Source organism: Stigmatopora argus, chromosome 22 (genome assembly GCF_051989625.1).
Source record: "Stigmatopora argus isolate UIUO_Sarg chromosome 22, RoL_Sarg_1.0, whole genome shotgun sequence".
Lineage (NCBI taxonomy): Eukaryota > Metazoa > Chordata > Actinopteri > Syngnathiformes > Syngnathidae > Stigmatopora > Stigmatopora argus.
Genome location: NC_135408.1, coordinates 9,460,869 through 9,484,422, shown reverse-complemented (window position 1 = coordinate 9,484,422; position 23,554 = coordinate 9,460,869). Strand labels below are relative to the sequence as shown.

At 40.3% G+C, this 23,554-nt stretch overlaps 2 protein-coding genes across 3 annotated transcripts in view; both read right to left on the bottom strand.

Annotated features, from left to right (window-relative positions):
- Positions 1 to 146: 146 nt before the first annotated feature.
- Positions 147 to 2,855, bottom strand: zfpl1 (zinc finger protein-like 1). The gene is made up of 8 exons (XM_077591806.1): positions 2,682 to 2,855; positions 2,118 to 2,225; positions 1,934 to 2,045; positions 1,601 to 1,794; positions 1,349 to 1,427; positions 1,077 to 1,268; positions 842 to 959; positions 147 to 768 (listed from the first exon to the last, which is right to left on the bottom strand). Exons 2-8 carry the CDS (start codon positions 2,217 to 2,219, stop codon positions 582 to 584), a joined length of 984 nt encoding a protein of 327 aa, XP_077447932.1. The 5' UTR covers positions 2,220 to 2,225; positions 2,682 to 2,855; the 3' UTR covers positions 147 to 581.
- Positions 2,856 to 8,062: 5,207 nt separating this feature from the next.
- The window catches only part of flrt1a (fibronectin leucine rich transmembrane protein 1a), a 38,031-nt gene continuing 22,539 nt past the window's right edge, over positions 8,063 to 23,554 (bottom strand). For both annotated transcript variants that reach the window (XM_077592952.1, XM_077592953.1), the window contains exons 2-3: positions 17,686 to 17,908; positions 8,063 to 12,420 (exon numbers count right to left, since the gene is read on the bottom strand). In XM_077592952.1, coding sequence (XP_077449078.1) covers positions 10,296 to 12,341 — 2,046 coding nt within the window. In that variant the 5' untranslated portion in view covers positions 12,342 to 12,420; positions 17,686 to 17,908 and the 3' untranslated portion in view covers positions 8,063 to 10,295. The remainder of the gene's footprint in view (positions 12,421 to 17,685; positions 17,909 to 23,554) is intronic.

The window sequence follows — 23,554 nt, the reverse complement described above, 5'->3', positions numbered from 1 at the left end:
AAAACAATTTGGACTCAAAAGTTCGGTTTGATGTTAAGACCAAAGAACCCATATGAGTACAGCTGAGGTAAATTGAGTGACTTTTTAAATAGGCTATTGGAGTACTGTATTACTTTAGAAATCTGAATGAAAACACAACCACATAATAAAAGTCCAGAGTAGTCCCATTTAATATATAATCCAAAAAGAAGCCCAAAGAGATAAAGTGTCTAAAAGCACTCAAAAAAATGCACGCAAAATATGTTAAGTGTTTGACTCATTCTGATGCACTGCACAATTAACATGGAATCATTTTTTTTTTACATTCACAAATATATACATCATAGTGAAGGGCTCTGCAATATTTAACTTTGTTTACGTATTAGTTAGTCTACAGGTAAATGAAATTATTGCCCCGTTTGACCTAATCACCTGAACGCAGCTTGGTTGGTCCTTAATGAGAAGAACAAAGCGCTGCCTCCACTTTTCAGTTGGCGATGTGAATAGAGCCCTCTCTGCTGGCCAAATACTGTTCTACAGTCTTACCATGCTTTTTCTGCGTACTTATTCGTGTGGATTTGGTGACAAGCCGATGCCTGGTTTCAGTTTTTGCCCACACGAATGTGCGGATTTAGAAGAGGATCTAAATTTGGGTCTGAACCAGCTGAGGCACGTCCAAGTTTTGCCATTATAATAATCAAAGTAAAGAATCCTAGCACTCCAACCAAAAGGAGCATGAAGACCCGCTGTTTCCAAGACAGCGATCCTCGCTTCTTACCTGTGCGATTCCTGAAAAAAAATAAAACAATGAATTTAGATGAAAGGTTACATTAAATAAATACACTAAACCCATATTACTAACTTGAGGATTTGAGCGAACCAGCTCAAAGTCGGTCGTCTTCTGTACTTGTCGTCATCAAAGTCCATCTGCGTGACCAAGCTATTGTCTCGTGTGTCATAAACCTTTCTTGCGGATGAGCCTGATCGATAATAGAAATGGCAGAATGTGACCAACGTTGGAAAAAAAATGGCATGGAGTTTTAGATCCTAATGTGTAAAAAGAGGCTGGGTGCATATTTCTGAAGACCATTCTTCACCTCCATGTAAAGTAATGGTGTCACTTGTAGTAGCCTCTGGAAAGTTGACTACAGAGTGATCATGGAGATTTGGATCCCCATTCTTGGGAGATAACCCAAAGCGGTCTTCTGCTGGGGATGACAACGAATTTTCCGCTTGGCTGAGGTTGGCATTGTAAGAGTGGCTTTGGTAAAGGTGACTTTCTCCTTGTGCTGCAATACCAGGGGGAAAAAAAGAGAGACCCGTATTTAGAGATTGATGAAATCATCCAATAAAACTGCAGTAGTCTCACCATCAAACGACGACCAGTCAGTGTAGTCTGTAACATCATTCGCTGTGACCTCCTGAATGATGTCCGCTGGCTCGTCAATCTGGAGGTCAAAATTACCATTTCATCTCATATATATATATACTCTATTGGTGCATTGTAAATTACACAGATAGTTATGAAGTGTATGAAGTGGTTCATTGAATTTTACTATTGCAATGTATGAGTGAAGTATTTATTGTCTCAAATGGACTGCCCCGCCATTAAAATCCTTACCAATGGCAAACCCAACCCCGCTCTCGCCCAGTTGACCGATGACAGCTGATCTTTTAGCATATCGGCGACCGGGCTTGCCAGATTGGAGGGGGGGAACACCGGACCCTGACAGCTGGGACACTGGTATCCTGCTGGAGCCGTATGGAGCGGTAGCCGAGTTGCCAAGTCGTTGAGACAGGTCCAGTGAAAAACATCTGTAGAATCAAAGTGTCTTAATGGAACTGAAAATAATTTACGAGGAACATCTCCATGTTTACGACACAAGGTCATGGTCATTGTATGTAAAAAAAGCTACATGGCAGTCTTCATTCCCACTTATGAATATTATCTTACCATAGCAGATGAGTCTGACAGTGTCTTCAGCAATCAAGGGAATATTACAAAGAGGACAGTTTGGGTTATAATCACTGTCCTGAAGCCATTGGAGATAGGATTGTACAATGCACTGAAAAGAATGCAGGTAATAAATGAATATGTACAATATTATGTATGCATCCTCTTCCCCCTTGCCACTGACCTTGTTATGGTTGGAGACGAGGCAATGTTCGCACACGTTTACACGGTGCTCAAAGCAGAATAAATTGGTCACCTTTCTCTTTGGACACTTGCAGAGACCCATAGTCTCCTGTGTGGAAGATTTTAGGAATACTTTCAAAATAAAACAATGCAGGAACAGTACAGGACATCCATTGCCTCAAAATGGTAGCCAATGAGGTCGCTTATAAAACACGTTATAGCCGTTAGAACAGTAGGATGGGTGTTTCCTTAATTTCGGGGTCATAATTTGTCATTTGGCGATGTTTCGTGTGGTCAATGTAAAAATCGCCCATTCCTAAAGCAACTCTGGTTCATCTGGCGACATGAAAGACAGCCAATGATTTTGATGTTACACGTTCCCAAATGCTATAATAGTCTTTGATCGGGTGAGCTATGTGATCAAACTTTTTTTAGGACAAGATTAAGATCACAAGTCTTTTCCAGAGATAGATTGATCCCGGAGTGCGACGGTATAATTAGCAAGCCATGTACGATAGATAGCATTCGAGCAAAGAAGGCGAGTCAGGGTTTAAAAAAACGTTACCTGTGAGACACAGACTTCAATCAAGTCCTGCTGGTTTTATGAAATATGGTAAGGATGACATTCAACCAGTTTGGTGTTGCGATCTAAAAGAAGAGAAGGGATGGATCTGCCATGAGTAAACTTGAGAAGGACTCGTTTCTTCCTGCTTCTGTTTATGTGCCACGTCTTTTCCGCTCTGCTACCACAATTTCGATTTCCTCACGCAAGAACGAGCGCCATCTACTGCCCTGGCATCCAAAGTGTGTCAAATGAAAATACTGCACAATTTTAGTGTAAATGTAGCACGTATAATAATGATACAAAAGCCAAAAGCTGATCCTGAAAAGACGTTTGGGTGTTTTTTTTTTGTATATTTCAACCATAAGATCTCTCTTCATTTGCTACTTTTATCGTGAAAAGTGCTTGAATAATTTGAATAAGAAATAATTCTGTTTGTTATTATCATTGCATTGAACATAAAATGATCTGATTTAGTTTGACCAAAAACATTATGTTCTTACTATTTTTAAAATGTTCATCAGTTTTTCACCTGAAAAAATAACCTAATATTGTCACATGTGAGATATACAACATACTTAAAGCAGCATTCCTCTCAGACAGAACCAAATTGAGGTTGAAGAACAAAATGTACTGGGATGTACATGTTCCATTTGGTTGTGTTCATCAGACGACCAAAAATGATTAAATCTTTGCCGAACGTGTATGCTCATTTAAACTGATGCTATTGGTTTAATGAGCAACATTTCTAGTCACTCCAGAGACCCGTGTCTGCCAGATGTCATAAATGTAAATGCAAATGAGGAAAATGAGACAGTAAAGAATTGTAAGTGTAGGAAATTATGGCCATAAAAACACTGGCCACCCCTGATGGACAACCAGGGTGTTGTAATAATTCCAAAACTGCTGCTCTAAAAAACAAGGGACAATAGCAACATAATAAATCCCAGTTTTCTAGTGATTCTTTATTGTTATTATGAATAATTTATTAGAAACCCACCCAACGTACTGGTCAAGTGACATTCAGCTCACTTTTCTAAATTTTTTTTTTATCGTAGCATGTTAATGGGAGAATGTGACCTGCAAAGGAAATCCATCCGAAGTAACTAAATGCATTTTTTTTATTTAATTGAGGCAGATGAGCATGAATTGTCAAGGACGTATAAATCAGTGACAGTTGTAAAGACAACCGCAAAGGGCATCTGGAAAACACTTGAACTATCAGAATGGGCAAATGCGAAGACAAATGACACCGGCACTGGAGGACAAATGAGCCCTGCGGCTCTGGCGGTTACAAGTGAAAGGTTTTGAGGTTGAGCTGGGGGCCGGGGGGCTCAGGATTGATCAGTCTGGCTGTTATCGATCTGCTATCAGCTCTATCTGCCAGGTTCAGAATCAAGCCTGCTTGGTGCAGGCTTTAAATCCAAGGTGGTGCTGATAATAAAAATAATCTGCTGGTGCTATGACATATTGATGTAATCAACAACAAATAAACTGTTTTTTGGTTTAAAATACCCACCTGGGGGTACTTCTTTTTGTGCATCTTTTTCCACACCTGGGAGCTGCAGAATAACACCATTAAGCTCCCTTTAACCTTTGCTTACATTTTAGTGGTGGTTACTGAATATTGACTTGTAATAAAAGAAACACTACCCAAAAAAACAAATATCAATACTACCCGATGTCCACCACCCAGTGACATGGATTTTGTGCAATAAATGTATACATGTAAAATGTAACATGAGCCAAAATGTGCAGTCTGTGTATGTAGACGCCAGGTCTTTTCCCCCCTACTTAATTACCAAAAATAGTCATCTGACCTTTAAAGGCTGTGAAATCGAAGTTTAAAACACGAAGCCTGAATAAAACCTGTTGTCTGGAGGCATGATGAGATTTACAATGATTACTTTAATTAAATGACGACTACTATTATTGTATTACTTCAGTGAATGGTGGAGCTGTACAGAACAAAAGCAGTGGCATCACTTTGCTTGGATTGAAACTAGATTGACTGATTGATTGGTGTGTGTGTGTGGATGAAGGGCAAAGAGAAAGACTGGAGGAAACGTCAGAATGCGAGAGCAGGCCAGTGGTGGATAAAGGGCCCCCCCAACCCCCCACCAATGGGGAAGGAGCACATTGAAGCAGACAGAGACAAATGGACTGCGAGAGACAGAGAGAAAGAAATTCAGACATGTGGCTGCTGACCTCAACTGTTTTTTGAAAAACCAATCAATACATGCAATTCGGTGTGTTTGTGTGCGCTGGTTTCTGCCTCTCCCAATGAAGATCACAAACTGTGACAATACCTAAGTCCGTCCTGCCCCCCAACCTTTGCACATGCTTGGATTTAATTTGTTAGCGTAATCTTATAAAAGCCGGGAGAGGTCTGATGCACTTAGCCCGGCCCGTTCATTGCGAGCAAAGTGGCAGATAAAGCATCGTTGCGGGGCAAGATGGAGGCCACTGTGGTTGAGATTTTTCAATGGACTTGCTCCTTGGAATGACTTGTTTTCAAGCATGTTTGCACATTTATTGAAATGAGGTACAGCTAAAGCCAGAGGTAGAATTGGCTAACCCTCACCCAGGGCGGACTTTCTGCCGTTATTGCTTCTTTGGATTGCATGTAATCACCGTTAAAGTCTCGAGGGGCCCCAATTTACGAGACAGCAAATCTCCACACTCAAATCAAGATTCCCTGTGCGTCCAGCTCCTCCTCAAGAATACCACAATGCAACTTCCGTGACCGTGTCAAAGAAATATTAGGAAGCTTGGGCAGAATGCACGGTGGTCATCTCGCCTGTATCTGAATGTGAAAATAAGGATTTGTTTTTTTAAAAAAGGGAGGGGGAATGAATAGAAAAGTGTTATTTTGTGGTCCAAAAGACAATTTTGAGGTCCATAATGTCTCTAAATGATTTATTAAACATCAAAACAGATGATTAATTTGTTAGTCAATTAGCCAATTATTCATAGCATGCCAAATTTACAGTAATCCCTCAAATATCATGGTTAATGTAGAGAAGACATGGCCACGATAAACGAAAACCCCCATTATTACTTCCATATTTTTGTGCCTATACGGAAATACAAGTATAATTGTCAATTTTTTTTATATTTATTAAATATTACAGCCATAAGCATATCAAAAGACTAATGTATTAACATCTAAATATAATGTGTGTATATATAAAAATGTAAATACTTTAAATACTGTACTCAGTGAAAATAGTTCCTCTTCACTTTATATATATATATATATATATATATATATATATATATATATATATACACATATATATATATATATATATATATATATATATATATATATATATCCCAAAAAACAGGTCAATGGGAGTTTTAGTCCAAGTCCTTTGTTTTCTTGTGGCCATGAGTCCATTGTCCGCGATATTCGAGGGATTACTGCACCTACTAATAAGTGTTTTTGACTTTTGTCCCACCCAATCAAAATGGACATCTCACTTTGCCAAGGACAGTTAAAAAAATTAAGAATTCATATGTTTAGGCCAAAATTTGCCTCCCAGCCTCTCACTTTAAATTCAATTATTTTGGGGTATAGTTTACTGCAGACACAAGTTCTTTTTAATATCCAATGGGATGAGCTTGATTTTCTTTTGCACATAGAAAAAAGCTTGCTTCAGCACATTGTTAACGAGGCTATCGTTCATTCTTTTCACTAAACGGCACATCCCATGCCAATTTGTCTGCCGCTACTCCTCCATAAATGGGCGCCTTTATGTGAAGCAAATGCTTGTGTGTACAGCGCAATGTATATAAAGAAGCAGCTGTTGAAGAAAATACTTATTTATAGCTGTACAGAGAGGTGAGCTTAGTCACGATTGTGGTAACAGCTGGACCCATGCCTATAAAACAAAAGGTCAAGTCAAGCTGCAAACAACCTAAAAGATGCAATAGCTGGCTATAAAAATAAATAAAAAAACCATCATTAAAACAAGAAGTTTGTGTATGAAGGGAGACATATCAACATTTAAAAGATGGTTATGAATGAGACTGATTTGCTGTACACTAAATAAAATTTAGATTGATAAAAAGTTGGTAGCAGGGGTTCATTTTTTGGAGAACTGTAAAATGTTAAATCTATTCACATCATTGTCTATGGGGTGAGGAGCACTATTTTTTTTTTTTAATTGATGAAACACTAATTTCCCCCCCAAAATGGCATTGAGATGTGATAAAAAATAAGCATGTTGTTGCTCACTCTGTTGTTTCCATTGATGGAAAAAGCAGCAGGCCAAGTTGCATCGCCCGCAGTTTTTCCACTAACTCAATTACCGTGGTATTATCAAAGGACTCCTGCGGAAAGCTTTTACTATCCGAGACCCCTTAAAACATTTGTCTCGTGATCTAATTGTAAAATAGCTACTTGCGCTAGAGAACATTGGTTGCAAGGCCAAGGTAAAAGATACTATTTATTGTAGAAAACAGTAAAAAAAATAAGTGTTGGGATTTCAACGGTAGCTTTTTCTGTTTTCAATTGACTTTTCTTGGTGAGCAATAGAGAGAAAAATGTCAATAAAAGACTATTTCCAGGAATCAATAACATTGTTTCATTAATATGACAATAGATTTAAAATAACAGTTTGGTAGTTGCCACTGAAATAATTGGCAGCTGAATTTTTTTTAATAAATCGATTGAATTTGGTGTCGAAATGCTTTCCTTAAGGATCCATTCTTAATAGCATGCTTGCTGAAATCCAACAGTGAGGGAAGCTTCCTTGAGTTGGAGGATTATTGCCATTACTGCTTTTCCATTGCTCCTTAATTAATTTGTTTTTAGTTGGGACGCACACCCGCATGTTGAAAGGCGGTGAATCCAATTAACTTGTGTCGCTCTGCCTGGGGAATCTTGCTGCGGTTACAAAATGTTTACGATTCCTCCGCTGCAGTTTGATTGAAGGAATCCCGACCCCTGTAATTGCGAGGTGATCTAATTAAATTTGCCCCCCAAAAAATACGAACAATGACAAAATTGCACATTTATAATAAAAGCAAAAGCCGTTTAGGCATGTTTTTTTTCCTGAATATTCCTTAATGTACGCTTTTCTTGAATGCTCAATAACAAGAGATTTGCTTATAAATACAGAAAGAAACAATCTTTTTCAACTGGGAGCAAATGGACATCATTTTTTTGCACTGTATGCACAAAAACAAAGAAAAATCACTAGAAATTTCAATTATTTTCTGAGTAAAGTGTAGTTGCGGTCCTTCAAGTATGCAGAAATATGTTAAAGTCTTCATTTGTAGAGCGCTTGTGCAAAAATGTTCCCTCTTCACCTCTATTTAAAATCCCATGATTTTAAAAATCCTTCCATGGTGAAATGAATAACAGCTTTCGCTAATAACAAGCTTAGAAAACCTTTATTGATTCCACCTGAAGTCACAAATTCATTGTAGTATTTCACATCCACATTTTCCTCAAATGTATGGCACCCTTTACCTTCTACTTTTCAGAGAATAAAAACATTTGTAGTGGCGGCCATGTTTGTATTTATACAAGTCATGAGCATTCGGAATTTTACTGGATCAAATTTCGGTTCCAATTCCAGTTTAATATCGACTAAATCAAATCCCCATAGTCTTGATGTTTGTCTTCCCCAGACCAGAAATCATTTAAGAGTGAATCCACGGCAACCCTGCTAAATAAAGACTGGATTACTATGCACATTTCTAGTTTATTACAATTGCAAAATAGCAATTACTGCATATCGACATTCTCTGAAATAGAATTTCCCCGGCCGATAAGATGCTATTTTGAGAACTTTTGATTTGCTCTGACATTTTATCATTGACCACAATTAAACTCAGGCCGGAGAAAATAGTCAAGGAAGCACAATTGGTGGATGAAAAACAGCAATAAAGAACATTAAAACCCAAATCACAGTCATTTGTGAATTACAAACATTAAACGATTCCCCGCCATTGATGGGGGCGAGACGTCCAATCCGGTTAAAAGTGGATTGGACGTCTCGCCGCGTCAATGGCAGCCAAAGATTTAACGCAGGAGTGAGCTTCAATCACGACAACGCGATCCATGGTGTGTCTTTCTCAGTGCTCGGAGGCGTTAACTTTACGTCGCTCGTTACTTTTATTCCTCTTCTCCGCTAAGTGCTAATACATTTTCAGTGCCACTTGGTAATAAAAACGTCAGAATGAGCATTTCACCATCCCAAAAGGCAAACAACAATAAACTCTTCTTATCACCCCATCTTTGATGACGCTACAAATCTATCCACTTGCCTCATTTTTCATTCCTGCAAAGATTTGACTCACACAAGAAGTTCCCAATATGTGTAACTTGCTGTTTTTCAGGACTAAATGGATGTCGACAAGGTAAAAAAAGTGAATCAGCAGGATTTCCACAAATGTCAAATTGAGGTTGTTGCCCAAAGATGGATTTTTACATCAGTTGTAATGCCTTGTAAACCCATTAATTAATATTTTTTTATTTAGATGCAACTGTCTTAAATTTGGTTTTCATAAATAGTAACAAAAATAAGGCGGGACAATATAAAAAATGATTTTGCCTGAATTAACATTGAGCAAATATAGATCTAAAAGCATTGGGAAATACATAAGTACATGCAAAATATAATGTAATGAAAAAATATGAGAAGAAATAAGAAAATTTAGTATTATGTTGAACAATTAAAAGAAAATATTGAAAAAGAAAACCTCAAACCTATTATTTTTGTTTATATTCAATTTGTATTTGGCATTCGTTTTTTTTACGTTTGTCATTTTCTCAAATTAAATGAATGCTATTTTCATGTACTTATGCATTCCTCCTATGCTCTGTTTATTTGTTAAATGTCAACTCAAGCATCGAGTAGTTCAAAAATAATTACAGCGATGACCAAAACACAAGGGTAAAAACAAATGAAATAAATTAAATACGCAGTGCAGGATGAAGACTTCTCTAAAAACAAAACAACTACATTTCCAAACAGTCCAACCAATACCAAATCTAATTATCTACAAACAAACATCACATCCCATGACAGCCACTCAACACGGCGACGCCAATGAAAAGCTTTGCTTTAAGACAATCGGCCATTTTGCTTTTGAACGAGAACAATTCCCAGCTTCCCCTTTCCGTAGATAGTCGATACAATTGAGCCATTTAAAATACTGATTGTTGGATCAAATTTACCGAAGGGTGAAAACCCGAGACGACAATCCAAAATGTCCGTTCATCAAAACCTCCATTCAGATCGTCGCTCCTTTTTTTTTTCTTCATTTTTTTTAAACAAACAAATCGATCTCATCTCTCGACAGAGCGTACATTCTTTGCTTACATGGAACGGAGGTGGCCGTCGCCCAAATGTCGAAGGGTCTGACGTGCATCTACAAAAAGAAATGTCTCATCTCCTCCCGCACAGTTTCAGGTCCGGATAAATCGCTTACTGTATTCTTAGTGCAGATAAACCACAGGAAATATGGAATGAGAGACCAGAAGTCAAAGGCACAGAAAGGTGCTTCTGAAGTGTCCAACTGGAGGAGGAGGAGGAATATTGTGCATCTGATACAGTGTACCCATGATTCTGTGGTCAGGATCTGGTAGATGAGTATACATCATGTGTAACAGTAGTCTATATCTGGGATTCCTCCTTCTCTATAACCCCTATTGATGCTTTGCCTCACATTAGACAGATGATGGGCACCTTTATACAGGCCAGTGCCATTGGACGGGAATATAGTATGAATGATGTAATCTTCTTGTAAGGGTTTAGGTTGCACGGGCTGGCAAGCGGCCATCGGCGTCATCTGTAAGCTCGGACCACGGATCTCTAATATGCTATTGTCTTTCTTGGTGCCCGACTCGATGTAGTCGTCGTAATTCTTATTCTTACGGGAGCCGTTGCGAGTGTAATGGTCCCGGGAACACAAGTGGCCGCTCCGGTGGCAGTACCAGCAAAAGATGGCGAAAATAAGCGCCAGGGAGACGATTGTCGTAGCGCCGCCGATAATCCCCGTCAAGGGCAGCGCCGTGATAGGCCTGGAAGTGTTATCTCGGTCCTCCTCGGACGGAAGGGGATCGGCCGTTTCGGCTTTTGCGCACACCAGAGCTTCGTCGGGGTCGGCTTCTCCCGAAGACCCCCTTTTGCTCTCGGAGCTGCCGGGCAGGGGTATCATGCAGATAATGTAGCTCGACCGCGGTTGCAAGGAGGTCAACAGATATTCGCGGCGCTCGCCCCGGACCAGAGTCTCGGTGATCGATCCCATGGCGTTGCCGATACCTAGTCGAAGCCAACTGAGCCTGAAGGAAGAAGTTGGCTGCGCGACACTCCAGGTAACACGCACGCTACTGGGAGAGAGGGGCTTCACATTGAGAGCCAGACTTTTACCTACACCACTGCTGCCAAGAGTATAGTCCAGGCCGGAGTCCGGAAAACCTTGGCCGGGTCGCTTTGACCGGAGAGTAAAGAGCGAGCCTTGGGGTGGTACGTTGGTGGTAGAACCATCTACTCCGCCAAGACCCGCTTTTTCCTTAGTCCCGGATGTCCGCACGACCTCGCATTCCTCCATCTCAGCTGCCAGATCTTTCAGAGCCATTTCCCTCACCCTTTCAGGGCCTTGGCAGGTAAGACCTCTCACTGTGACCAAGTTCCCCCGAACCCGCAACCAATCGTAGAGCCAACGCAAATTACAGCCGCAGTGCCAAGGGTTACCCCGCACCAGCAGCTGAGCCAAGTTGTCCAAGTCTTTGAACAGTCCTCGCGGGAGGGTCGTTAGATTATTTCCAGAGAGGTCTAGCCTTTGCAGCCTGCGCATGCCGTCCAAAGATCCGCGGGGCATGTGAACCATGGCGTTCTCTTGCAGGGACAACCGCTGCAGGTGAGCACTGGGAAGGTTGACGGGCGGAGTCTGAAGGGAGTTACGGACCAAGGACAACTCCGTCAAGTTGGACAGACGCGAGAAGGTGTCGTCGGCGATGCGCTGATTGGCCAAGAGGTTACCGTCCAAAACAAGACACCTGAGCGAGGTGAGGCCGCGGAAGGCGTGGGTTGGTATGGTGGAGATTCGGTTGTCGTCCAAACGGAGTTCTTCCAAAGATGCGGGCAATCCCGAGGGGATGCTGGACAGGTGATTACGGGAGAGGAAGAGTAGGCGCAGTCGCGGGTTATCGGCGAACGCCTGCTCTTCGATGCTGACGGTGGAAATCGAGTTGTCGTCCAAGTGGAGCTTCTCCAGCAGGGGCATCCGAGCCAGTGCGCTTCGAGGAATAGTGCGGATGTTGTTGTCTTGCAAATGCAGCTCCCGGACGGACGGCGGCAAGTGCACGGGGAATTCGTCCAGTTCGTTATCGTACAGGTAGACCACGCGTACGGTAAGCTGCCGTTCCAAGGAAGTGGGGAGGCCTGGATTGTTTATCTGGTTGTTTTGAAGATAGAGGACGGACGCCGAAGCGGGCAGCGAGGGGATGGAGTTCAGGCCGCGATCGTTGCAGTAAATAAAGTCTTCGTCGCATCTACAAACAGACGGGCAAATCGGGTCGTTTTCGCCCACGTATCCTTGGAGTGTAGCCGTGGCGAAGTCAAGCGCTCGCATGCCGAGGGTTAAGCAGAGGAGAAGAAATGGCAGCCGGGCCTCCAGTTTCGCCATTTTAAAGGGTGCCATTGTGGTGAAGGAGGGAATTCTTCTTCTTCCGATCTTCTTTTAAGCCGCAAAGTGCTGCTGGACTCCACCGACCTCCACCCTAATAAGACAAAGAGACCATGAAATGGAGGACTATCGAAACAAGAGACAAACAATTTGGCACGTTATCCGCGTTTGATCAAACATTCGCAGACGGAACAAATTGTCTGCTAAGGATTCCCATCATCATTGTGTCAGTGATTTACAGCAAAATAAAGATAAGTGCTCCGTTAATAAGGTTTACCAGAAGTCTCCCTCTACAGTCATAAAAGGGAAGCTTCGCTAGCCTTCCTCCTCTATTCCATTGGAACAGCGGATTCCTTTTCAATCCCATGTCATATTTGAGAAGTTCTTTTTCTACATCTTTTCCAGCCCATTTCCACTTTTTTTAATGTCCCATTCTATATTAAAGACTTACATTTCTGTCATGTCTGCGACATTGTTTTGTTTTTGCTCTTGTAGCTTTCCCCGACTGAGGCTCTGTGTATACACCGAAGGCAGGACGAGTCCCAAACCAAATTAAAACCTACTGCAAATTGCCTTTTTGACTTAAGTCCTCCTGACATAATTGGACCTTTACCAAACCCGATTGTGCGTGCGAAGCGTAGTGAAGTGCAAGGCCTCAGAAATTGAATGGCCAAATCGAGCTCTAAATTTGGAATTACGCTTACCATGCGGATAGATATGAAGACCTAAGAATACTCTGAATTATTGAAGAGATCTTGAGAGTCTCCAGGAGTTGCTAGCAGATGGTTCCATTAGTTAGACACAACTGAAGGCACTTTTCCATTACCAAGAAGGAAGACAACGCACATAAGTTCATTGTCATCATTTAGGCGAGCCGAAGGCCATTTCTGATGGTCGCCGGGAAAAAAAAAATCTACATAATGAAGTGTCACATTTAAAAAGTGTATCATTAAATATTTTAGCTGTGAAATGTAATGTAGAGATTCTGGATGACCAGAACTTCAAATAAAAGAAATGTTCACAGGAGTACAATGAAAAGAATTTAAATGACAGAATACCTCACTGGGTCAGCTGTTTACGTCATTAAGAAACGCACAACAGCATACTGAGCGGCAAACAGCAAATAATTAGACCTGATATGAAGCATTAAATAATAGAGAAATATATTACTCTAAATCTGATTTTATTTATTTCACGTACGGACTGCCATTAATAAAGATTTGGACCTCTGCTGGTGTCAATGGCGACTAGTGAGTTCAATGCGTGCCCTACAGAGGGTGCTTTGCTCCCATTTTCTCCAATAGAAAAGTAAATGGGTGAAAAACAATCAGAGAAGATTTGTTAACCAAATTGGTAAAAAAAATAAGGGGGGAGATTTCATCAGTGATCCCTAATGCAGTTAGTTCTTTAAAGACTGAAAGGGGAAAAACACTGGAACAATGACAACTTGAGCCCTTCCGAGTTGTCAACAGCCAGGGTCATTAGTCAAACCTTTATGGCCTGTGCAACATCAGACGCACTCGCGTTGTAGTATTGATTTCCTCACAAATCCCAGTCATCTGACAGAGGCGCTCGACGCTCACGTAGATTAGAGTATTCTCCAGGCGGGAAATACGGCGGTATGGTAATTGAGCATAGGAATAGCAAGTCTGTTGGGAAAATGCTAAGGCCCAATTCTTGGAGGTCTGGTGCGACTTTTTGAATTATGGATCCCATTATTCTCATAAAATTCAATTTTTTTTCAGACTACAAGTCGCACCGGCCAAAAAAATACAACGAAAATGAAATGGAAAACAGCCTAAATAGGTATCTGTTAACATAAGTTTTTGAGATAACTGTAGCCTTAAAAAACCTTTCATTTCGAGAGAAAAATAACAACACAAGTCTGGCTTGTACGACTTATAGTCCTGAAAATACGGCAATCAATGCGACAGTTGTGAATGCACTTGCCAGTGTTTTCTGAATTTGATTTTAAACTACAAATGTGTATGAATATTTGTCTTTTAAGGTTCACTTGAAGCATTGACCTGCCATGCGTGATGAATTTGTGGACATTGACCCATTTCTGGACAATAAACGTTTGGAGTTTCTGCCTACACTTGTGCGCAAGGCAGTCTGGGATGTGGGGTAATGTGTTTAGCAGACAGACAGTCGCCTCAGGGAGTCCACAGGTCACCGGACGACCCCCCAATCTAATACTGGAACCCAAGACTGGATCAATTTACAAATTAGTAAAAAGGCAACCTAGAGAGAGTGACAGACAAAAGCTTTGAGCGAAGACCTTTGAGTTCCTTTCCCCATTAAGACCCCCACGGAGAGAAGAAACGAGATTTTAGATGACCGGAGGGGTCAGGAGATCCACTTAAGCGACAGCAGGGAAAAGATAATAGCAGGCCGGCATCTTATCTGACATGTAATGTTTATGTAGCTTGTGGTCGATGGAGGGATTGGATATTAGAAAAAAAAGAAGGAATGAAAACATGACAGTTAAGGTGATGACGGAAATAAATCAGAAGATCTGACGTGGGAAATGAATGAAAAGCCTGCAGACTGCGGTCTATTCATTGCTCTTGGATACATGCATGCACTATTATTTATGGCAGTTGTGAAATCATGCTCTGTTGAAAAAAATAAAAACAAGGTTCCAAATGGCTAGCAAAACAAGGTTATAAATGAGAGCACAATTTCATCCCCTTAAACATGAAAGCCTTCATTGCGTACAAATATTAAGTGGTATGCTCTTACTGCGCCTGAAAAATCACCCATATGTGAATGAAATATGGCTGTTCTCTGGATTAACATTTTATGTTTTCTCCGTATGGCTCTCATAATTCCAACCGAGGCCTGGAAGAGATACATTTTTAATAAGTTGCATGAGTGGCATGTAACTTGTAATACATGCTATCGAGCACAATGTTTATTTAAAAGGGGGTCTTGACTAATGTCTGTTGTTGTAAATTATCCTTTTTTTTAACTCACTGGCTGCCACAGACAACACTAAAACTTCCATTCAAATAGATTTGGATGTCTATTAGTGATCGACTCATTTAAATTCACAGCAGAAGGGTGAAACGTCATATTTGGATAAAAGTTCACCTTTTTTATTATTATAGGAGCTTTGTTTCATAACAATTGAACAATTTCTGCATGCATGATTTAATGTCCAATTCATTATGATTGATTTAATTTCCTATATGAAATAACTCTCATTCAATGCCATTGACGATGATAGACGTCCATAACGTGTTCTGTTCTCCCAGTCAATTTTAAATGTACTCTGAATCAGTGCAGTTTTTCTGACCCAAGACAGGCAGATTACAGGTAAATCCCTTACAAAAGGACTGCCTGCTCTGTAGAACGATGCTTCGAAATTGCTCACAAAGAGAACTAATCTGACACTGACTGGGCGTGTGAGAGGATTTGGCTTAAATCTACCTCACGGCAACTCAAGACAAGCAAAAACAACCGCATATTTGCTTAAAGTATTATTAGAGTAGGAGTCCACCGATGGATATCGGTCTTCAATACCCTCCATTATCCCTGAAATGATCGTCATCGGGCAGTACATAGACATAATGTGTCGATGTTGTGCAATATGAAATTTTCAAGAGCCCAACCCTAATCACAAAAACTAAAGGACACGTGCATTGTTTTCTTCATGAATATATGATACAAAGCACTTGTATCTCCATGTCCTTTTTTGTTTTTGTTGAGTCTGTTTGTTGCTTGAATTTCCTTTACCAGCATCAAAAATTCTTCGGGTTCATTCCCCTGCATTATTTTCTGGTTTCTTCTGTCTACAAAGAAATCTCTCTCTAGATGTCAACTCTCTGGAAATGCAACATTTGCTTGATCCCAATTTAAAATGCCTTTATATCTTCCCAACTGAAATCTTCAGGAGAACAAATGGCTTCTCTTGAGAGGCCGAGACAATGAATGCTGGCAAATACCACGCAATTACAACCCCCTTCTGTCTCATCAAATGTGAGCCAAATGGAAAATACAGCCATTATGCAGTAATTAACTCTTTCAGTGCCATTTGGGTCTAAATCATGTGGCTCTTTAAAGCTATAGCAAAACTTTTCATACCAAAATTATGAATTTAACGTGACCTGCCACAAATGTTTAATGCATCAAGTAGTACTGCAATGTAAAACTATGCAATGCAGACAGAAGTCGGTATTTAATAATTATCTACTACTAGAATGTTTTATTTTTCCTTTGATAAGAACTGATCAAATATGAAATAGGAACAAATTGCATTTTCTTGTGCTCTGTTTGGATTACTAAATGGGTTGCTATTTTTAATTGTCTTGCATGCATTGCTCACCTAAGGTTGGCAGAAAGGAGCTAATTGGCTAACTATTAAGTGGACTGGGGACAGATTGAGGCATTACCGTAGTATTTGGAATCAATGTTAGCGCAAATTGGAGGACATTTGCTGGCTAAAATATCCACTGCAGGAACAGGTTTGTATGCTATGACGATAGACAGAAAATATCCATAGAATGTTTTACAACATTTGGGCGATTTACAGCGTCGTATCGTGCAGCACTGGATATAATCAATAAATGTTTTGCAGGAACTTCAGATCGAAGAGTGAGGCTGAATTTTATCGATTCAAGACTGAATGCATGCAGCTTATGTTAATGTTGACATGAATATTATCCGGCCGCAATGTTGGGAGATAATTGTGTGCACTGTACATGGAGACAGCAGTAGATTAATAAAGAGAGTATAAGCTGCCTTAAGGGCTCAGAAAAGATCATGGGGAGTGCGGCAGCCACCTCTCGCAGCATGTGAGCCGGCATCTGTTTAGCTTTTATTGCTTTTGTCATTGAAATCGCAACTCAACTTTCACCTCCAAAAGCGTAGATTAGCTTCAAGGAGGATCAATAAAAAGAATGATACACATTTCTGACCAAATAGTGGATGGATAAAAAAATCATTTGTACCAAAATTAGAGGCCCAACAGTACCATTCAAAGTTTGGTTAAGGACTGAGACTCCAATTTTAAATGACTAACAAGCCAATAAAGAACAATTTTGATAGTTATCCTCGGCGTTATATGAATGAAGGTTTTTATTGTTGTTTTTTTTGTCTGAAAACATACTGCCCGAGTCGATTTTGCCTTTCCTAATCATTACTTTGCCTTGAAAAAAGATTTTATTTACTTTTGGGTCTTCGCATTATGCATCAAAGCACAGAAAACCAAATAACAGCAGTTTTTTTTCTAACATTTACTGCTACTTAAAATAATCCTACCATTGCCAATGCAAAGCCAAAATCTTGATTGGCTGTGGAAACCTCCAATTTGGTATTGAATATACTCCAACAAATGAAAAAACAAAAAACATACCTTTCTTTCCTTGCCATTGGCTCTACATTTCCACCCCAGCCGCGATTCTTTAAAGTGCGCCAGCTGTATCTTCTCCAGCTCCTGTCGACACGTCGTCCATAAACTGTGATACACGAGGTGTTGCTTGGAAGTGTGCTGCCACTATCAGCGGCAGAAGCTCTCCGGAGTCTTTTTATTTTCCGTTTTTATGTCAATGAGAAGATGCCGGTGGCGGATGGGCCCTCTGCGGAGAAAGTGAGGGCGGATAAAAATCACAAGGGGATTCCGGCTGACCGTCAATGTAAATCAAATGTCAAAATGTCACATCCTGGAATGAAGCCGTGATGGCATTACTCAACTCTCGGCCCGTCAAGTGCACTATGGCACGTGTCGTAAACAGCAAATTGCACATTGGTCATTTTAGGGGGGGAGGATTACATGGTTTAGTCGGAAATTTTCATTAGGTTCTCTTCAAAGAAATCAAAAGTGTTTGCACAAGCTTTTGCTGATGCTTATGTGTATTTAACACCAATTACTGGAATAAAATGTCAACCCACTTTAAAATTCATTTGCTTTCCCATCAAATATAATGCTGGCCTCATTTCCTCTCGGTCGATGAAAGATGGGGCGTAAAAGTACTATCAAAGGGGATTCAAAAAGGAACACGAGATGCCTATCCTAGTTAAAATATGATGAAATCCAATGGAACCTTGCCTAAAGAGTTTTCCCAGTGTTGCACTGTTATCATTTTTGGGCTGCCCGTACTAATTCTGACATATGGCTATTTGTTGTTTTACGATAGCGTACGGATACCACTGTTTTTCTTTTTAAGGAAAAAAAATACATATACAGTAGTATATATATCCTTTAATTACTGCATCCTGACCTGACTGTAAAGTATTTAATATCATGGCCATGGGGTTTTCCAAATTCCAAACTATTTGCTAAAAACAGCTTGCAGCAGAGCAGAAACGTCAAACCGCCATAACATCAACATATTGCCTTTGGACCTCAACATACCACATCAGATGTGCAGAGTTCAGCAAACATCACCAAACTGCCACTTTACACAAGAAGAAAAAAATGCCATCTTTTTTAAAATGGCTCCCTTTCATCGCTGCAAGCGAATGGTTGTTTTACCCGCACGCATAAAGACGATGGATCAAATTGAAGGATCGTTACTTCCAGTGAAGTTGAAAACATTGCGTAACCGATAGCATTCCAATCGCTCTTCTTTTTTTTGATGCTGTCGCCACATCCACACGCCCCCAAACTGACCTTTTGATTCAGCACTCTGAACCACAGTCAGGGTTGCGTGTTTCCAATTTTCTTGTTGAAATCTCCAATTGGATTTCTGCCAAACGCCTCCCGGTTGACCTTGACACTAACCTGCTGTTCTCCTCCTAGAAATCCTCCCATTAACAAGAGCCGTCAATCACCGTGGCGTTGGCGCGCTCAATCCCGAGTAGGTCGCCAGAGCTGAAATTGCAGATGTGCCATGTGGAAAATGTGCTGACTCAAATTCTCTGCACACCCGCTTTGTCTGCCATCTGCTGCAGAACATCCAGATCGTTGCCACTATGCTTTTTTCCCCCCGACCCCCAATCATGTGTCTTTTTTTGTCATTTTGCTGTGAATTCAAATGAGTTCCAGCACTTCAAATAGATTGGACGCCACTGTCAGGCCATGAGTTAAACAAAAATGATGCTGCATGCTAATGTTTTGCATTTTATACAATACACTTGAGTATATTTATTTCATTGTGCACAGCAGAAAATGATTGAAAAAAAATCCTACTAGTCATGCCAACTAAAGATTTTTAAGAGGCATAATGGCCATTCTTCAGTTTTAGTCATATTGTTTAAATAACGAGGAGATCTAAGGCCCCGGTGTGTTTTACCCGAAAAAAAAGAATGGTAATCACTCCTAAAGTCTCTGAGGAAGCTTTCTCGCCGAATGTTTCAACATGGTGCCAATGGAGAACAGCATGAGGTATTTGCTCCTGGCTAAGCAGTGATTCAGTTGCAAAACCAACCATCCACGCTCATTGGGGTCCTTCTTCAGCTTCACAGGTAACATGTACTCATTCCAGATTACTTTGGGCGACAGGTGGGAGGTACAACCGAGACTGAACATCTGTCACTTCCCATTCTTACCTCTGGGAAATTGACAGGTAGGAGCTTGTGTCATTCAGAAAATCCCTCCCAAAAATGGCTCTGTATTTACTAGATTTACATCTAGTGTCTCTGACCGCTATGAAATCATTCCAAATGACTTGGATTTTCTGAAGTGGCACCCAAATTCTAAGGGCCATTTGAGTCTAATATGAAAGCATCCTTCTTTGTCTATTTAGAATTTTCGGCTCGGATTTAAGGGCAACATTAATTCATGCCAAGAACCACTTCTTGCAAAGGAGCATCTCCAGGAAATGGAAGCGTACACACCGATGACCCAAGACCACAGCAATAACAAACTCTTGATAATGAAGTACATAGCTGCAATTGTAAATTTCATGTGCTTTGCAAAGCAACTGAAAAAGGCTTCATTTTATAATCAATATATTTTTTTATCTTCCCATTTGTGCTGTCAGCCCCAAATACAAAGTCGTATTCTAATAGATTTATAAACTCTCACATAATAATCTGTTTAAGGACTAGTTGTCAAAGAAAAAAAAACTTGATTGTTTTTGTCATCTGCAATAAAAAGGAAAAATAACCTTGAATTCATTCATAATATTGATTTATAAGCTACACTTTGGATAAAAATGCCCAGGCTAGCAATGTGTGTAAAAAGTCCCCAACAGTACAAGCAAACAAAACCAATCCAAAGTGCAATAAATTCACTTGCCTGCCCACTGAGAATTGTTTTTAATGTATCACTACTTATTGAATCATGACTGCAGAGATAAAAAAAAAAGTATAATACCTTTGTGACAAAATTTGGTTGTCAGCAGATGAGCATAAGCCAGCAATACCTGAACATTTTTTCTGTAATTATTATTATTTTTTATCAGACTCCAACACTCAAATTTACATTTAACAAAGCTCCCCAATGACATTTCTCCATCTCTCTCTCTCAGCAGTGCCGTTAATGAGCCGCGACGTCTTTGAAAGCAATGTTATGAAATCAAATATTGTTGAAGGACGAGTTTAAAAAAAAAAGCAGTATAATCTGTATTTTCCGAAAGAGTCTGTCGTCTAAACGGAGGATTTTGTTGCACAGGTCTGTTATTACAGCACCCTCTCATAAAAGATTCAAATGTTCACGCCTGCTGTAAGTGGTTTGTAGCTTACTGTGATTTTACAGTGATAGATGTGCAGAAAGAAAAGCCGAGATGATTTGACACACACACACACACACACACACACACACACACGCACACACACACACAGTCAGTGATGTGATCAGACTTTTAATGCGGCAGCACATAATGTCTATTCAGTGATGGAGGTGGCAGAGAGCAGTGTAGTCTGAGATGTCAAAGATGACGTCTAACGGAGGTGGAAAAAAAAAAAAAAGAAACACCAAATGTGATCAATTCATGAGCATTTGGCTCGGACTTGTTTTTTTTTAATCATTTGGACCTTCCTATTTCTCTTCATGAAAGAGCATTCTTTGTTGCCGTTTTCACTAAGAAGCGCATCTGCATCTGTCCTACATAGAAAGCTTTACCATGTATAATCTGGTCCTTTCGACATCAAGGCCCACTTATGCACTTTCAAATTTGGTCCGTTTTAAGCCCTGGCAGACCATTTTTCATCTACTGCACTTATTTTATCTTTTAGGTCTTATTCTTGATATTGTTCATTCAGGGCAGGGGCGGATAAGGAGAACAAAAATGGAGGTAAAGAGAGCAATAAATGAGGTGGTAAAATGCAGGAAATAGGGTGCAGATTTCACCCAAACACAAATATTGGCAGGGACTGAGCCTGAGGAGCTGGCCAGCAAGACTAATGTAAACATGAAAGGAATATAGAGTGGAGTGTTAATAGAGAAGCTGTGGGGAAAACAGATGACTAAGAACACCCAGACCATTTGGAAGCAGCATTTTATAAGAATTAAGATTTTTTTTCTCTAAAGATCAGGGCCATTTTTTGATTGATAGTCATTTTAGTGCAGGAAAAAAAGTACATTGTCAATGGCAGCTAATGAGATTTAAAAAAATAAAGGGAAATTTAATTTCTCTAGCCAAGATGCAAACTCCCACCTATGAGTTTATCACTAGCAGATGTCCAATCCATTGGAAGTGGGAGGGTGGCAGCGAATGAATGTTTGTTTGTTTATTAGTCATGCACATGGATTGGACATTTAGTGCCATCAATGACAGAAAATTGAGAGTTAAGTAGTTTGTCCAAGCTATGAAAACATTGTCCTTACATTAAAGTGATTTAGTATTATATATGTATATTTTTAAACATGGTATTGATACAATATCAGCACATCATCTGCATCTATGAACATAACACAATCCATGTCAGAATTGGTATTGGTGAGTCACTATTGTGGTTATTTATTCATTCTTTTTTCCAAATATCATCATCATTTATCTCTCAGAGCAGTGTGAAGTTTTCTGAAGGAAAAATAAACAGGTGGAGCGATGCGGGGCAATGCTGAGCATATTAAAAGTCATAATTGTCGAGCATTCATTAAAAGTTAACCACAGATGAATTGCCTTGTGATAAATTGTTTCCCTTACCATAAAACTGTAGATGCATCCCAGGAGGGGATGGAGGCCACTAAATCTGTCATCCGTGTTTTTCATGCCCTCTGCTCTTGACAGTAATGAGTCGGGCTACTTTGATTGGCTTTTCAGCAGCTAATTAAAATGAGTTTCTTTTAATGCATGGATTTACTTTGACATTTCCTACACTGCACATCTAAAAGGCTAATCAATGTGACTCGGGGGGTTAATGGTTGTTTTCATATTTACTTTTCAGCTCAGGTGTTGGCTATTCTCAGTTTACAAAAGAAGTGTCAGAAAAATATGATAATCATTATCAATTGGAATGGATCGCACGTATTAAAAGTAACATTAACCCTCCATAAAATCATAAACTCCAACATTGAAATGCCCACTTGCAATGCCAACTTTGAATTAAAAGGTACTATATGACAATCTACTACACGACATAAAACAACAGCAACGTCACATCCATTCACAAACTCCATAGAATATAATCCTCCACAACTGTTAACCAGGTCTAGTTGATTATGACAGACCGGGTCAATAAAGTTCCGAAAAAAAGAATAGTGAGCCCAAATTGAAGAAGCAACGAATCCTATTTATGACAGAATCCGGCACAAATGATAGCCTTTACTATAAATGCGCAAAAGAAGGATGATCGTAAACCCCGTGGCCATCAACCGATATTTTCTTCCCATAATTATATCAGGTTAACCTCTCAAGAAGAAGAAAGTCAGATCACATGGAATGCTACAAATATGCAGCAGTGAGGTTGCACGGCTAGCAGACAAATTGAAGAGTTGCAGCGGTGGCCTTGGTTGCCTGTGTTTGACAAATTCTCCCCACAAAGCTCCACTAATCACTGCAGCCTGTCACAGACACGCCTCTTCTCCCCAGAGAGGGGCACGTCACGTTGTCCATCTCTCCAGGCAACCTCCAACGTAACGCACACTCGTCAAGGCCCGTTCGGCTTGCGTTGGTGAAAATCAAATGCAAACAACAAACAGCCCGTCCCCTTCTTCCTTCACGTTTTTTTTTAATACGATCGTGCTCACTCGTGGAACGGATGCGGGGACTGTAAATGAAGAGGCAATTCACGTGCTGGGCACCTCATGGCTCTGCGTCCGCTTTGTCCCTTGGATCGGTCACGCGCATTCCACGCGCTGTGGACAATCTCACAACGAAGCGAAGGTGGGGAGAGGGACA